The sequence below is a fragment of the Neomonachus schauinslandi genome, chromosome 14 (assembly GCF_002201575.2).
Source record: "Neomonachus schauinslandi chromosome 14, ASM220157v2, whole genome shotgun sequence".
NCBI classification, from domain to species: domain Eukaryota; kingdom Metazoa; phylum Chordata; class Mammalia; order Carnivora; family Phocidae; genus Neomonachus; species Neomonachus schauinslandi.
The window spans coordinates 57,459,074-57,477,443 of NC_058416.1; the positions used below are offsets into that span (position 1 = coordinate 57,459,074).

General features: G+C 38.7%; 1 protein-coding gene across 1 annotated transcript in view; it reads left to right on the top strand.

Moving 5' to 3' along the window:
• The window catches only part of PTPRM (protein tyrosine phosphatase receptor type M), an 812,937-nt gene that overhangs the window by 525,748 nt on the left and 268,819 nt on the right, over positions 1-18,370 (top strand). Inside the window, exons 12-13 of the mRNA XM_044921209.1 lie at positions 12,491-12,764; positions 14,012-14,048. Coding sequence (XP_044777144.1) covers positions 12,491-12,764; positions 14,012-14,048 — 311 coding nt within the window. The remainder of the gene's footprint in view (positions 1-12,490; positions 12,765-14,011; positions 14,049-18,370) is intronic.

Genomic DNA, 18,370 nt, shown 5'->3' on the forward strand with positions numbered 1-18,370 from the left:
ATGTAAAATTCATGTAAATGTAATAGGAACTGCAAAAGGATCACAAAATAATTTTCATAATTTAGTTTCTGAGTATCATTCACTACCTCAAACCTAATTAAGTGTGCAATAAATGTTTATTGAATTGAACCTCATCTTTTTCTTGTGAGCAAAAGTAACTTCTATAGATAAGAAGCCAGAGGACTAAAATCTCCTTTTAACTAGTTGGACATGTTGGGAACAAGAAAGATTTTAAATTTATATTTCCATCCTTAAATAAAAGTTATATACCATGTCCTGTCCATATAGGACAGAAGCATGAAAGAATACCCTACCTTTACCCTTGAATCAATTTGTCATTTTTTTAATTAGAAGAGGAATTCAGAAAAGCTATCAAATAAGCCATTACTCCAAATTCAGATTCCATCAGGAAGATCCCTATAATCGTGCACATCTGTACTGACTCCTTTGGAAGCTATCATGCTTCTCACCTCTCGAGATCACTGCCCCCCCCTTTACTTCCATCCTCCCATCACTGCCTTAGTTCATGCTTTTGCCTTTCTCAGCTCTCCAGTCCCCACTGCACAATGTGGCTGCCCAGATCTTTCGCTCTCCTGCTCCATAATTCATCAGGGTTTCACCATTGCCCTCATGATATATCCAGACTTTGTTTAACATGGACAGTGTCTCTATCCAGTCATTTCCTGGGTCAGCCTCCCTTCTGGCCATCCTAAAAAGATGTAAATATATGCTCAGTGCTGAGAACATGCCAGGTTGCAGTTGATGTGTTTTTAGGATGGAATCTTCTTTCTTCTTCCCTCCTCTACTCACCCACAACCCCCAACACACGCAAATGATGGGACTATAGGATTTTTAATGGGGCAGAGATATGATTGCATTTGCACATTAGATCAACCACCGGGGCAGGGCCAGAGAGGAAGGAAAATTGACCCATAAGTCTTCCTGGCAGAAAGTTAACAGGTTGCCCAGGTGGGTGCTTCGGTGCCGTGGCCCCCACCAAACCCGGGGGCTGTTGGGTGGGAGGAGGCTGGCAGGTGCTTCCATGGTACACTCTGAGTTTTCTCCAAATGACTGAAGTGAGTGGAATTTGATGTCTCTGATGTAAATCATTCTAGGACTTCATCTAATTAAAAGAACATTTGGCATGGCCTGAAGCCTTGGGGTTGTGACCTTGGGCTATCCTGTGAACTTTGGGCCTTTCTTCAGTTCTAAAACTGCAGTCCAGTACACGCTCCACCTATCTCACAGCCTTGTCAGGAAGATTAATTCAAGCAAAAGTTCTTTGTAAACTGTAGTGCTTAAAAAGGGTAAAACTATGATATCAAGATCTGCTTAACAAAGCATGTTGGCTAGATTGCTATTTAGTCTGGATTCCTTTATTCCCTGCTTTTGATAATAAACTTCAGATTTCTAATTATCACTGTCCTTTAACATTTATGCCCATTTACTGTGATTATCACTTAAATAGGATCTATGTTCTAGGGGTGCATGGGTGGGGCTCAGTCAGTTAAGCCTCCCAACTCTTGGTCTCAACTCATGTCATGATCTCAGGGTTGAAGATAGAGCCCTGCATTGGGCTCCATGCTCAGTGTAGACGGAGTCTGCTTGAGATTCTCTCTCTCCCTCTCCCTCTGCCCCTCCCCCTGCTCGCACTCTCTCTAAATAAATAAATAAATAAAATCTTTAAAAAATTATAAATAAATAGGATCTATGTTCTAAAGGTAACCCATGTTTTGACAGTAATTTTATGGAAGTTGTAAGAGCTGTGTGTATTAATACTGTACATTCATTTCAAAAAATCATCACAGTTTCAGAAGACCTTGTGTTCTGTCAACCACTATTGGATGGAGAAGTTACAAATACCAGCTCTTTTCTGGGAAGTAAGGCACAAAGGTATTCAGAATCATAAACAATGTAGCCAACCACCGCATGGAGTTTGATGGTCTTGGGTTTAAATCCTGGTGCATGTTTACACTGTTAACCTTGGGCAGGTCATGTAACTTTTTTGAGTCCCATTCCCCTCATCAGTCAGATATGAGTAATAATCTACCTCAGAGGACAGCTGAAAGAGTAACAGTCAGCAAAGCACTCAGGATAGTATCTAACACAGATGTTATCTGCTTAACGTAGGAAAGCTTTTCTTATTTATTATTGATGCTATTCTGGCCTATACTGATGGCAATAACATTAACTAGATAATGTGGTGGCCCCTTCTGCCCACTAGGTCCTACTATAATATTCCTGAACTTCAGTTATTATCTGAGCAGTCTGTCATACAGGAATAATAATTATGATAATAAAAAATGAATAATTATTATGACTTGGACTGAGTAGCTATCATGTGCCAGGCCAATGCTTGGTCCTTTATGAAATGGTTTCTAACCATCAAGAGCAGACATCCTCATCAGATGCCAGCATCCTTGTGCACAGGAGGTACTAAGGTCTGGGGAGGTGAACTCTCCCTGTGCAGCCCCATGTGACCAGTGAAGCCAAATGCACGTCAGGCACGTGCTCCCTCCCAGGAGCGTCCCTTCTCGGCCCATAGACCTCTTCCCTGCAGACTCTCTCAGGAACCCAGCCTGGTTACGCCTTCCTTTGCAGACGTGGGCCACATCGCAAATTAATATCCTCTCTTCATTGTCTCTTCTAGTGTTAAGAAAACATGTTAATTATACCTTCGATTTTAGATTATGATCGTTGGAATCTTTGGGGTTTATCCCTGTTACCTCTTAGAGGTTAGGAGGGTTTTTTCATGTTGTTCTCTTCATTATTATTTTGAAACCAACTTATTTGTTTCTTTTTTTGGTGAAGCTCAACTCCCATTACAACTTACTCATTGTTTAGCAGTACAGTTTTGAGTACTTGGAGGACTTGGATTAAACAAATTTGCTTTAGTGTATTGGATTGTTTTAATCAAATCAGTCTTTTTTGTTGTTGATATATGTGTTCTTTTTCATTTCACCATTCTTAATAGTCTCCAGAGAATGAAGAAAAAAAGATACCAGTTCTTTTGAAATGCTTATTAGTGGCCTTTTAATTGCTCCCTCTTATTTCTTGAAGAAATGTGAACTACAGGAGCATCATAAATTTGGGGGCTAAATGTTCTTTTGTCAGTGCTTGAATCTTTTGAAAGGTTCTATCTGGTTCTATTCCTTAAATTCTTTAAGGAGAAGAGCTCTAAATATCTGACTTCCAACCTAATTTTTTTTCCTTTTTTTCATTGGGATACACATAATCACAAAGACCAAAATGTCATTCAATGGTAAAACTTCAATTTTATATTACTATATTGGGCTTGGTTTTTTTTATTACTTCTTATAGCTGAATTGCAACAGTGTGTGTTAACAAAAGGTGCTAAATCTCTTATTACCACCACCACCATCCTTCCCCCACCTGATTTTAGGTGAATTTTATTGTATTAAAAAATAATACTCTGGATTCCTTTACTGCCAGGAAACAAAGATCATTTTTATTAATGTTGCTTCTAGGATGACAATGTCAGTCATCTCTTTGAAAATTCATTTTGGAAACTAAGTTTGTTCTTCAAGAACCCTTGAAAAGAAGCTTTAAAAATGGCAAGGGAAGATAATAATAATAGAGTAGATGTATTTGAGCATTTATACAATGAAACTTAATTTAACTTTCCCTCAAACTCCATTTCAAACTTGCTTTTTGTGCATGAAAATATAGTGCATAGCTTTCCTTCCCCTATTTTTCAGATTTTCTCCTCTTCAACATAATCTCCTCTGAAGGATTCTATGTATTAGATCAGAGCTCCGGTGTTATTACCAGGGCCTCCGCGGCAGGTGCACCAGGGAGCAGAGGCCCCCATGCTCAGGACAGCAGCTGGGCCTTCCGTAAAGCAGAGAAGCTGCTGGTGGACAGGGGCAGCCGGAAATGGCTCTCAGGGCCAAACTTGACAACCACCCCCAACCCCAAAACACAACAGAACACAGCTGTAGGGGCACCTGGGTAGCTCAGTTGGTTAAGCGTCTGCCTTCAGCTCGGGTCATGATCTCAGGGTCCTGGGGTCAATTCCCACATCGGGCTCCTTGCTCTGTGGAGAGCCTACTTCTCCCTCTCCTTCTGCTGCTTCCCCCTGCTTGTGCACGCGCTCTCTCTCTCTCTCTCTCTTAAATAAATAAATAAAATCTCTAAAAAAAAAAAAAAAAGACCCACAGCTGTAGTATTTTGATTTGACCTTAATGATTAACATGGATATCAATTGAAATACTGACATTGAGAAACGATCGTAACCTGAGGATTGATCATACAAGGCAGAAAGAATAGTTGCAAATTTGCTGACAGCGATTTGGAGAGAGCTACGTAGAGCGGAACAGAGACCAGGACTGCATGTTTGTGGGCTTCTTTCCCCACCCACCCCCAGAGAGCAGAGGCAGCTCAGGTCTTGGTCCTCACAGGTGGCCATGGGGGTCAAGACAAGGAGCCCTGCTTGGCATGCCCTCTAAGGCAGTTTTCAGGGAACTCTTGGGGCAGCACTTGGGGAGGTATCCAACCTAGGGCACAGCCCATTACCTTCAGTCTGCTGTACTATTTATTGATAAAGGGTCCTTACAGGTTCTTGGAAGCTGTTGCAAGCAGGCATTAGTGAGTCTGAGGTTAAAGCTTGTTGGAACTCCGGTGGGGTTTTGTTAGCACCAGTGGTTGGAGAGAATGGGGACTATATAGGGAATCTAAAGACATTAGCTTTTTTGTTTGTTGTCATGCCTTTAATTTGGGAAGAAAGCTGGTGGCTCTAGGCAGGACAACAGTCTTTGGGTGTTACTGGTGGGAATGTTCAGGCACTAGGTCCAGCCCAGATGTCCTCAATGAAGAGATGCTGTAAGAGCTTGGCTTAAACATCATCACTCTTCCCCTGCATTCCATTACACTTGGTACAAACCCAGATCAGGTCCCTGTCACAGCAGTTGTTTGTTTGAGTGACCTATTTCTAATACCCTTAGGCTGGTCTTCTCAAGGACAGGGACAGTCTGTGCCAAATTCCTCCTCCTGTTCTTCCCTCGTGCCTGGTACCATGCTTGTGAAACATGATAAATATTGTAAAAAGGAAGGATGGAGGACACATGAATGAAATAATTGTCTTCTCACGTATTGATGTAGAGACTTGCCTAATCTTGTGCCAGGAGTTATAAAATATTAGATCTTGAAAGGATCTTATTGGTTAGTCGATGATTTAGTGGCAAAGCTGGACCCACTTGCCTATGGTATGGTGACTCCCAGTTCAGTGTTCTCTCCATGGCACCCACCTTTGGTTCACCTGCCTTTTGTTTTTTTGTTTTTGTTTTTTGTTTTTTTATTTGTAATTTTTTTAATTTGAATTCAGTTAGCCAACATACAGTTCATCATTAGTTTTTGATGTAGTGTTCAATGATTCATTAGTTGCATATAACATGGAGTGCTCACACATCACATGCCCTCCTTAATACCTGTCACTCAGTTACCCCATCCCCCACCCACCTCCCTTTCCACAACCTTCAGTTTGTTTCCTGGAGTCAGGAGTCTCTCATGGTTTGTCTCCCTCTCTGATTTCTTCCCATTTAGTTTTCCCTCCCTTCCCCTATGATCCTCTGCACTATTTCTTATATTCCACATATGAGTAACACCATATGAGAATTATCTTTCCCTGCCTTTTGGATGGTGGCATTTATTTTCCAGCTCACCTAGTCTGCAGTATTATTCCTTTTAGGGACCGAAAGATTCTGAATTGAATATAATACAAACATGCAATAATGAAAACATTTAGTGTGGCTTTGATGGTATTTGATTTCCATTTTTATTCAAATCACTAGTGCTTTTTAAGAAAACATACTTTCATAATAGTAGCCGACCTTGAATTACAGTTTTTACCATCATATGTTTGTTATGAAATTGTGATGATTAAATTATGATTAGCTTAAGTGAAATAAAATCTGCAAAGGAAAATGTCTTCGTTTGTTAAAACGGGGAGAAATCATTCTTAAAGAGGTTCCACCTAGGACTAATTTACTTGAAATTTGGTGCCTGTTGTGAAGATTAATAACAGGTGGCCTTTTACAGAGCTGCTCAGCCTGAGTCTAATGTTTTAGTTGTTCCTTTATTATCCCAAACCTCCATAACTAAAGGATTTTTTTCTTCCTGCCCTTTGTTCACAATATGGAACTGTAATTGACTTCATATTTCTCACCCAACCTTTCAGCTGTAATTAATATTTTATTATATCAGATTTTATCACTAACTAGCAGAGCAGCAGGGTATCGGACCGTACGCTCAGGCATGCTTGCACATGCACACATATATGCATGCACACACACGTGCACGCGCACACACAGACACACAAAACACCAGTAACTTACGGATGCTAGGCAAGCTCCTTGTGATGAATTATGGCTGAGAGAACGTAAAATATATTTGTGGTGTCCCACAAATATTCCAAAGCAATTTATGGCCAATCTTAATCTGGAACAGAGTAGGACAAATAGGAATTAAAGTTGCTAACATAAAATATTCAACCCCCCAGATCTATTTATGCTGTGTGGTGTGTTACCCAGTGCCCACTCTCTGTGCAAAACTAGTTATCAGTCATCATTTAGTGACTTAATGAACGGGGGACTGTGTCAGGTCAGCAACTCTCAGCGCTAGTGTTACATGAAGGACTCTGAAGAATCCTGGTCATGGTGGTAAACATATTGAACATATTGAACTGACCTTTTATCCCCCTAATTTTTAACTGGTGACAATACTTTTAAAGCTTAGTTTAGTTGTACGAGGTTGTTTGAATTATTAGGGTGTTGTTCCAGTGAGTGTTGACAGGTTTAGGACCAAACTTTGGTTTGGGAAGGGGAAGGATCAAACCAAAAACAGGAAGAAAATAAATTCTGTGTTGTTGCATGGCAGTAAACTTTAATTACACATTTATTTTACATGCTTTGCATCTAATTTATACTTTCATTTTCTATTGCCCCCCAAAAAGTAATCTTCAGGAAGACAGAAATACCAGTCTTTATTCTTTTTTATACATACAGAATATATGGTTTTACCAAAAATTGCAAATCAAGCTAAAAGGCACTATTAGGTACCATGAAATGAACAATATTCTAAGTCCTTGAAATGATCAGAAGTGCGGACTTTAAAGGATTAGCAAAAGCAACAATGAAATGGATTGTTAACTTCTCTCCCTCTCCCCACTCCTCCTCACCCCCTGTTCTGCTATCCGGTTGGATAACCTTCCAATATTTTATGCTGATAAGAAATAGAATAAGTGGATAAGAAAAATGGACTTAACAACTAAGGTGTTTAATCTTGAAATGAATTAAGACCAAAATTTTAAAGTCAATTTCAACTCTGCAGCAGGCTTCCCCCTCAACGTCTTCAAAGTTAGAAAAAAACAAAAATATCTCATCACATTTGAACTTTCAGGTTTAACAGAGTACATGAAAGATGTTCCGATGTTCTTCTCTAGGTTATACTTCATGTGCTAGTCTATATAAATGCAGATTTCTTATCCTCCTTGTAAAAGCCTTAGAGTTTTGTTGTAGGAAAGCCTCGCATAAATTAAACTTTAAATTAAATTTCATTCCATAAGAAAGTTATGGTATAGTGATGTCACATTTTTGGCAGATTCATCTTCACTATGGATTGTGCCTTCATATTGCAAATGCCATAGGAAGATTTTATGTTACTTTAAATTCCGGAATAGTGGAGGAATCAGGATAGGGATGGTGTAACTTTAATAAACAAAGGGAGCATGAGTAATACATTAAAAGGATAATAGAATTTTAATTCAGCTCACTAAGCTAGAAACTTCTGCTTGGTTTTCCATCCTTGAGAACTTGCTTTTTAATCATCTTCTTAGAAAAACCATTCAGAGAGAAAGATTTTCAAAGCTACTTTTTGAGATTGCAATTGTGGTTGGACAGATTTTATGAAATTCACTAGTGAAATAATGTTATTTGCACCAGTGAAAAACATATCAGAGAGTTCTGTTGAGGTGCCATTGACCTAGGTGCCAATAATGTGTTAATTTCCATCAGGAAGACAGCAATGTGTGGCAATTGGGCACACATTGCCCATTTAGCTATTTTTCGTTAGCGCTTGGACGTTGATAAAGGGGAATAGAAAAGAGCTGCTTGACCTTTCAGTGCTTAAATTATTAAAGAGCAAATAGATTTGAGGTCTGGATGCTTGCAAATCTAATTTCTCTTGTGGAGCAAGGATGAAAAGACATTTTAGGTCTGAAATTGCTCTAGTCAACTTAGTTCTTCCTTTAATATATCTGAAGATGGGTAGATGGTAGCCATTTAAAAAGTAATATATCTGGAGTGGAGCAGAGTGTATAACATATCAGCTGGCTGCAGTGGGGACCCATTAAATGATCATTTAATTCTCAAGTTTTCATCTAATCCTCACAAAATTCCTGCTTGGAAAAATTAATTTCTTCCGCCCATATTCACATAGATGGCATTTAAGTCACAAAACAAAATTTTCTTTCATTAGGAAATGTCAAATATCATATTGTTCAAGTTAAAATAGGGCAGTGCCTGGTACATAGTAGGTGTTCAAAAACATTTCTTAAGTTAATAAATGAGTAAATATACACACAGCACAGCACACATACTAGCAAAGTTGGGGAAAAGATGAATGGGAAGTAAGAGATGAAGGTGTGAGAGGGGATAGAAAAACAGAGGAGTCAGTGTTTGATTCTCTCAGGGCTCATTATTTAATCGTGGGTTTTCTTGCATAAACTTATAATCTAACCAGCATCCTCTCATCATGAAACCTGTTTCTTTTCTTTTTTTTTTTTTTTTTAAGATTTTATTTATTTATTTGACAGAGAGAGACACAGCGAGAGAGGGAACACAAGCAGGGGGTGTGGGAGAGGGAGAAGCAGGCTTCCCACGGAGCAGGGAGCCTGACGCGGGGCTTGATCCCAGGGCCCTGAGATCATGACCTGAGCCAAAGGCAGACGCTTAACGACTGAGCCACCCAGGCACTCCATGAAACCTGTTTCTTGATAATTTCTTCTTCTCTTTGCACTTGGGTATTCAAGAAAGGAATACAAAATAAACTTAGTATTAAATTTTAGTAAAGCAGGGCATATTTGTGATTACCAGTGTATTTCTTCCCTACCACTACATATAATGTATATAAAATAGAAATTACTTGTGGATTATATTATGCTTTCAAAAATATGTGCCTCATCGTCCACTTCAGAGTGTGCTGAGATAGAGATGACTAAATCACAGACCTGTTCCTCCAGGAACTTGTGAGGTTTTTGAAAATATTGATAAATAGACACAAATGATTAGTAGTCTTTACAAGAAACATATTTTTGTGAGTGTGGAGCAAAGCAAGAGTACATCAAAATGGGGGAGCAGATCATAAGCCCCTGAGAGAAGGTTCATGAGAGGGTCTCAATCTTTTTATGACGTAGGGTCATCTGCTGAGAGTGGCGAAGGATTTCTGTGTGTTGGGGAGAACAGCATTTCAAGAACAAACTTGGGTCCAGGCCAAGGTGAAGGAATAGAGGACAAGGTGTTTGTGATAGGAGAATTCAAGATGGTGGCACTTGGACAGTCTGAAAGTGGTTGTGCTAGTCTTTCATCTAGAGGAGTTGGAAATGAAAAGTGAGTGATTACTGTCCTTGGTGCCATTGGTGACAGAGTTGCTGGTTGGGATCAAGAGCTGGAGAGGACACCAGCCAGGTGCTGGCCTCAACTGCAGATCCAGGAGCATCCTCCCTGGAAATTATTAATGACTCAGAAAGAGATGGGAGAGTGAGTTGAGGTCAAAGGTGAAATTACCATTTATAGCTCTGTTTATGTGATAAACGAGAAAGAATATACAATACTCAAAGTCAGTTGATTCTGGGAAGTAGGTGGGGACCAGTTTGTGTGTCAGTTGTGTCTGCATAAGAGGGGAAGATGCCCATGGGGCAGACAGTTCACATGAGCCCCTTAACCAGGGCTTTTACAGGTGATGCTAGTACTGCCTTGTCTGATGGTCATGAGACCACGTCTGCTACTTCATCACCTGTGAGCCCCAGATGGAAAAGGCACTTCACCTCTGAACCCCAGTTTTCACACCAGTAATATTTTACTGATATGTAAAGGAAAATAAAGCTGACCTGTGCAAGTCTCCCAGCCTAGCACTTCCTGTATGGAATAATTTCTGCAAATTTTTTCTTCATATGTATCTTCACATTTCCACTTTGTGTAGTATATGAGTTTTACAGAGTTGTTTTTAAAGTGAAATTTTGAGAGGCCCTTGGTGACTCAGTTAAGCATCTGACTCTTGGTTTCGGCTCAGGTGATGATCTCGCATAAATTAAACTTTAATGATCTCAGGTCGTGAGATCAAGCCACATGTCTGGCTCCACGCTCACCTGGGAGTCTGCTTGAAGATTCTCTTCCCCCCCTCCCCCCACTCATGCTTGTTCGCTCTCTCAAATAAATAAATAAATCTTTAGATTTGCTCTCTGGGCAAATGTACTCAGCAGTTGAAAATAACATTTCTATTTTGCTATGATTTTGTGGGCCAGCAAAGGCTTATCTGCACAGTTCCTGCTTGGGGTCTTGGGGCTGCCATCATGTGATGTTCAGCCATGTGGCCTTCCACAATGGTCCACACACATGGGCATCAGTGATGCCAGTTGTTGGCTGGGAGCTCTTTGGGACTGCAGAACAGAGTGCCTGCATGTGGCCTCTCCACTGTGGCAGGTTCAGGGTGATTGGACCATATACATGGTGGCTGGCTTTTTCTTCCAGAAAACTATCTTCCCTGGGGAACCAGGCTGAAGATGGCATGACCTCCTCTGACCAATGCCTTGAGAGTTACCCATTGTCCCACTGTTACATTCTTTTGGTTGTATGTTGTCATTAAGATTGGCCAACCCCATTCTTGATGGGCTATGTGTAAGAAGTTGCAGATATATTTTAAAATCACCACATCTAACCATATATGTAGGAAGTCAGGGAGAAGGGGGTGAGAAATCAAAGTCCACTTTACCTCCATATGTGTTCCTTGTCCTCCATAGAGGATGATTCTTCCTTTCATGTCAGATCCATCACACAGTGAGAATTCTACCAGATTTGGCGGAGTGTTTTACATAACCAATAGAAAGTCTCTAATGTTAAGAGGTTAGGAAGTATTTCTGGTTTTTATTTAAGTTTACATCACACTCAGAATTTGCTTTATCATTGTACTGTAATCCTATTGTACTACCTGTCTAGCAGTCATTCTGATGTTCTACAACAGTTGATTTTTATTTGGACAGAATTACAAACTGAACTGCAGCTGCTACATTGCATTCCTGTAATGGAATGTGTTAAGTAGTTGTACTCCCAGAAATAGGTGATTTCACTGAGTGTATATTCGGAGTTCACAAGGGCAACACCCAAAGAGGGACCTCTCCAGGCCCTCCCCAGGCAGGTGGGGTTGTTAGGCACCTCTCTCCTGCTCTTCTTGGGCAATAATGAGGACCCGTATGAGCAACTCTAGGATTGCAGCATTGTTCCAGGGAGTCGTGGTGCTTTTCTGATACAGTGAGAACAAGTTACATTTCCTTGCCAGAATCAATCTATTCTGATTCAGTTCTTGAAAGCTGCTGTCAAGTGTTAGTTTTGCTCAGTATCAGAAACTTTTTTTCACCAAAACTGCACAAATGTTCATCATTCTGGTAAAATATATATCTTAATAGAAACATCCATCCCTTCAAGATTTGTCCCATTCTCCTATGGCTACTTTGAAATTCAGACATTGGAAGGGGGCAGGGAGGAAGGGGGGTAGGTGCTGGGACACCTATCCTTGCAGGCATCTTCGGAGCATGCTCATCCCCATCTTATCTTTATATATAATTCGAAAACCTGGTTCATGACCTACTCTTAGAAACTGCTTGTAACTCCAGGGCTTTTGAAATTCCAGTCTCTTTGCTCTCCTTACATCATCTCTTTCCATTGATCTGATATGGTGAAGGGCAAAAGAATATAAGAAAATATGGGAAGTTAAACTTTACTTAAACATGAATTACGTATTGTGTTTTGTGACTTGTTAAAACTTCACGTGCATTCATACAGCTGTGATTGAAGAAAATAATACTTTGCCTTTTTTTAAAAAATAAACTTACAGTGAATATAATTTCACTTATTAGGTAAATTGAGTTACATGTGAGAAAAACATTATTTTAGTGTCCTGCTCACATAAACAGCAGAGATTGTTATATAATTTTTTTTTAATTTTCATGAACTTTGTTTCCCTCAATATGTTGTATTATCAGAGGTGAGAAAGTTCTATGGGAGAATATTAAGCTCCTTCCCGCTCTTACATTGAGCAAGTGTTGAAGTGTTGAGTGAGTATCCATTATGTACTAGGCACTTATTATTGACTATATCCAGTGCATTCTTTATTTTGAATATCCGGTGGGCCCCAATTAAAGGCAAAGGGAATCAGCTCAATTATCATAAAATATCACTGATAGTGCTTCTTTTTCCCCTAGCGTCTATCAAGTAGTTGTTGAGGAAGAACGTCCTCGAAGAACTAAAAAGACAACAGAAATCTTGAAGTGCTACCCTGTGCCAATTCACTTCCAGAATGCGTCAATACTGAACTCACAGTACTACTTTGCTGCAGAATTCCCAGCGAACAGTCTCCAAGCTGCTCAGCCTTTTACTATTGGTGATAATAAGACATACAATGGATACTGGAACACTCCCCTTCTCCCCCATAAAAGCTACAGAATTTATTTCCAAGCTGCTAGTAGAGCCAATGGGGTAAGTTTTATAGATGGCTATTTACTTAGGCTATTTAGAGTTATTAATGTGAACATAGATTAAAGAAGATAGTCATAAGAAATAAAGGCATGCTTTTGTGTGTTTTAACTTGGAACAAATGGGGGTTTTCTTTCTCTTTCTAAACTTATTTTCACCTAGAGAAATTTATGGAAAGAAATGAATATATTTGTATTTGTGTTGGTAGGAAGAATGTATTGTCAACATGATGGTTTTTATTTTCAGTTTTTACCTGCTATCAAAAGTTGGCTAGCAATTCTGCTTAGCTTACTATTTTACAGGAAAATAGTATAGCTACAACACATACATTCAGCTCATTTAAAATTTTGTGAGATACACGTCTTTTCAGCATATTCTATCCCATTTCTTTGGTTTCACGAGAGTTTATACTTCCTATAGCTGTGACTAAATTAGGTATCTTTTTTTTTTCTAAGAGAAAACAGCTTTAGAAAGATAAGATGAAAACAAAATAAAAACTATGGAGTCATGGGGCGCCTGGGTGGCTCAGTTGGTCGGGCGACTGCCTTCAGCTCAGGTCATGATCCTGGAGTCCTGGGATCGAGTCCCACATTGGGCTCCCTGCTCGGCAGGGGGTCTGCTTCTCCCTCTGATCCTCTTCCCTCTCGTGCTCTCTGTCTCTCATTCTCTCTCTCTCAAATAAATAAATAAAATCTTTAAAAAAAAAAAAAACAACTATGGAGTCATTTCTGAATTTTTTCCCCTTTCCTGTTCAGGCCAACCCAGAACTCTGGTAAGATATAAGATATAAGTCGCCTTAAAAAGAAGTGTGAGTTTTCCAGATACCACCCTCCTTCACAGTATGAGTTTAAGTATCACTGACTTGACTTTTGCCAGTGAAAAGGGGGGGAATCTAGGACCCTGAGTTCTCCTCCAGTAGTATCTGCTCAGAGAGCAAGCAAGGATCTGAAGAAGCCAGGGCCACTAGGCAGAAACAGTTTGGGAGTAGCTCCTCATTCATCATCCACTCCAGAAATGCCCACGGCCGCCAGCTCTGGAGCTGGAAAATGTATCTGAGCGTGGTTCAAGTAGTAATCATCTTGTGAACATGTATCTGAGCGGGGTTCCAGAAGTAATCATCATGTGATTAACACCACACTCAGAACAATGAGATCATTCCTTATTGGCATTTACATAGAATGACAGATAGTTTTATTTGTTTTAAATAAAACACGAATAGTGATTTTTTTTCCCCTCTTTATTTGACACAGGAAACCAAAATAGACTGTGTCCGAGTGGCCACAAAAGGTAGGTTGAAACTGTGGGATGCTCTCCCAGTTTATGTCCTTTAAAAATTTAGATGGTATTTCAAAACTTCTTGGAATGTTAACTTCATTGAAAGAAGTGTGTGTATGGGTGGGTGGGTGTGTATTAGAGTCTTAGCAGTTAACATTGACTCACTATTTCATGTAGATACTTTTTAAAATAAGGAATCATATAATTGTGTTCCAAGCAGTTTTCAATGGTTAGCTTTTTCAAAATTCTTTTAAAATAAAAACAATGTCTATGTGATCTTAGTACAGGTTTTTTAAACCAGAGGAGTACTATGACTAATGAATCTTCATGTGCAAAGTAGTAAAATATTGCCTGCTAGTTTTAAGCAAATACCTAGTTATAAGAGCTCTCCCCAGGGGAGAGCATGGGCTTTTTTTGCTGATGATGGGTCTGTTGAACCCAGTAACTGGATGATGTTAGTGGAACTTCTGTTTCCCAGACCTGGTTAAACTTCTGAGAAAATGTGATCAAGGACCAGATGTAGAAGTGGCTGGGGCAAACCAGCATAAGCTCACCACACACAGCCTTCTGAAAAAGAGAGTATAGTTGTGTGTGCGCATGAGTTGTAAGGTCATCTTCTCAACCTTGCAGCGTGGTTTTAACCAGCATATGGGAAGCATATGAGAAAATGCTTTGAGAAATGTAAAGTCCTGCATTAAAACGAGGCATTATAAATTAACACTTGTGGTTGAACACGCCCTTTCAGACCATCCGAGTGACCCTGAGCACAATGAATTCTGTGTGGTTTAATTTAGAAATGATGGCTTGAAGGCACCGTCAGGTCTGTGGTACTAGATGTAATCGGGTTGTAGGCAATCACTTGTGTTCTGTTGGATAAAAATATCTTATTTTTGTTGTTTCCCTCTCAGGGAGCATAGTTGGATATGTCATGGACGTCCATCTGCATTTTTAAACTTCTCGTTGAATTCTTATTTCATGAAGATATATGACCTTTTTACTCAGTTAGCTCGACAGATATTTCTTAGTTTCATGGTATGTGCCAAGCACTGTGTCAGGTACTCACGTCATTTGTATTTTGTTAGTCTCATGGGCTCATAGTTTCTGTTTCCAACAATCTATTTATATTGATTTCGAAACACTCAGTTTTTTATATCATATTGTACCTGATTAAGTGCCTTTATTTTTAGGAATAAATTAATAATAAATGAAATTACAGATATTGGTTGTGTTTTATAAACTGTAATATGCTCTTAGCTATTAATTATTACAGTATTATGAAGACCCTCGAATGAGGTATCAATGTCCTGAGACCTCCAGACCACCGCCCATGCTCCAATTGCTGGATTGAATTCTCCTTCCCCTCGGGGTCTGAAAGAGTAAATCCAGTTCCACAGTGCCTAATTTATAATGCCTTACGTTGAACATCATAGCTGAAAGATTTGAAAGCACTTTCATACACACGTTATCTATTTCTTCAGCATTACTGTGAGAAAGGAGGCAGGTATTACTATTTTTAATTTTTAAATTAAGAAAATGCGTATTTTTAGAGACAACTTGACTAACCAAGGTCACTCAGCTGATAATCTGTGGGTCAGGGCTTAATTCCAAACTTTTGGACTCTGACCCAAAGTGTTTCACTATGTTTCACAGCTCTTCGCCCAGCTGAACCTCTAATATATCCAGTTACGGTACTGCGTTGTATAAGTGTCTGCTCTCCCCTTGATTAAAATCGAGGCCCTGCCCAGTTTCCTCTGAAAGCAGTGAAATATCTGTCATCATGTTCAGCTACATAGCTAAACAATTATATAAGTAACACGCTTGTAGATACGGAAATCTGACGTTGGCCGTTTTCACAATAGATTGGATTAAGTGGTGATTTGGATCCTTTTCTTTCATCAGCTAGATTTAATCAATATTGTCATTTGTTTTTCAGTTCACCCAAGGATGATTAGGCAATCAGATGACCTGATTGACTAAATATTCCCCACTCATATTTTCTGAGTCATTTGCAAACATTGATATAGCAACAACCTCTATCCACATCAACTCTTTTGGGGAAAGAAGGGAACCGATGTTAAGAGTAATTATGTAACATTGTCATGTCTATTCACGAGAGCATAATACAGGAGGACACCTTGGGAAAATATCTCCTTGCAGTTGGAACTGAACTGTCCCGTACTATTTTATTTTATTATGTTCTACATGCACAGATTCAATGAACTTCCTTTACAACACAGTCTAATGCCCCCACCCCACACCACTACAGTCAGATCATTTTTCTTTATTCATGCTAAAGATTCTTTCAGCAGTGCAGGAAGCCATTCCATCTTGACTACTTAGTCAAAACAGAGAAATAGGCAGTTCTAATAACCTTACTGGTCCCCTGCAGTAAAGATGCTGGAAATTTAAAAGAGTTCAGACTTTCTGTTTTTGCCACATGTGGCTGGCTGACAGTGTGGTGGATTAATTGAATTTCCAGGCACTAAACCACTTTCCTGAGCAGCATTTTGAATTTACAAAGATGTCGATGTTCTCATGAAACAACTGTTGACAAGTATTATAGAGAAACTATGGAGGTAGATTTGTTTTCATAGGAACCTAGTTTGTAATTTCAAGTATGGGTATGTCTCTTAAAGATATATTTCATACTGTTTATACATTTAATGTTGTGATTATTTTAATAATATTCTACAGGTTTATTTTGACACTAATCATCTCAAATATAAAGCCTCATAAAAATGAGACATGGGAAAAAACCCTAAGGTGTGTTCTTACCTATCACCATATGTATGGGGGATTGCCTATATTTTCCTGTACCCTTTAATTTATACATCCAGATTCCTCACAGGTATACGTGACTGTATTTTTATTGTTGGCTATAGGCAAACGCATCACAGAATATTCTATCTCTTGAGTTAAAAGATAAAGACACATTACAATAATAGAATATGCATGATGTTTGGATGTTACCCTCAATCTTTATGGTGGAGTTAATAGAATAGCTTTTAGCTATTCTTAGATTCTCTTAGTTTATTTTGATTTTTAATCACATTCACATTTTTATAGTTGGATTCTTTTCAAGACCACTTTGGTCCAACTGTGTCTTAGCAGTTAGCGTATGTATTTTCTTTGACTTTTGCATACCTTATGGTTGCCTTGTGGTCAGTGGTAGGGTTGAAACTCTTTATGCTCGTTCTGGAAGGCTTTGTTCATTATCAATTCTAAACAGACAGGATACACTTAAAAATCAAAATCTGTCTTGTAGGTAATTTAGACTTCTCATATTAAATGAGGTATATCCATTCTAATTGATATAATAATCAGTTTAAACTGTATACTTTGCATCAATCTTCCATAAAATAATATTTTCCATAACATGATACCTTCTGTCTTTCTCCTTGACAGTATAGCCATTTGGGGGCTTTCTTGTTAAACATTTATTTTAAAATGTATGTGAGCACCTACTAAATGTTAGGCGTAGTATAATCTGTGAGACTTCCTAGTATGTAAATATATCACTTTTAAATTTTTAAGGATTTTGAGTTCATAAAAGTTTGGGGTTTTTTTTGTTTGTTTCTTTTTTTTAGTGTATGGGGGCTAGAGTCATATGTGTGTACTTACTCCTTTCTTTGCTGTGATTTGGCTAACAGCAGTATAACTACAACTTGAAACAAAAACTTCATGAGAACACATGCTAAATTCTTTTCAAAAGCATTATAGGAGTCTAAGTCTTAAACAAAAAGAAAAAAAACATTATTTTTTGTCATATTTTAAGATGAATTTTTGGTGCAAAAAATGCTTCACTGTTTTTAAGCTCAGTATTTTATTTAACTTATGTTTGTACTGCAATGTGCGTATGCTTTGCTGGAAGACCTTCAGAAAACTTTGAAGGATTTCCATTGTCCTGATACAATTCTAACTAGATTCAGAAATTTGAATGTTTCTTTTTTTAATCACTAGGCTCTTTGAGAAGAAGTTTCTCTAGACTGTTTTCCTATTCACTGTTTTGTTCAAAGAAACACCATAGTTTCTAGGCCACAATGCTACAGAATGAAAACACACTGATAAAAGAGCTGAAAGGAATGTTGACATGCAAAGCTAATTAAGATTCCTTTTAATTACTCATATTCAATACAGGAGAAAACAAATTATATAGTAAGACCACTCATCTATGCTAATCTGCTATCATTTAGCTATGGATTTAGAAATAGAAATATAGATATGATCTACATTTGTCATTCAGCATTTTGTAGAGAAAATATTTTCTTTGATTGATCTGAAATAGTCTTCCCAATGTGCGTCATGAGTACAATCCAGGCCCCTGAGAAGTTACT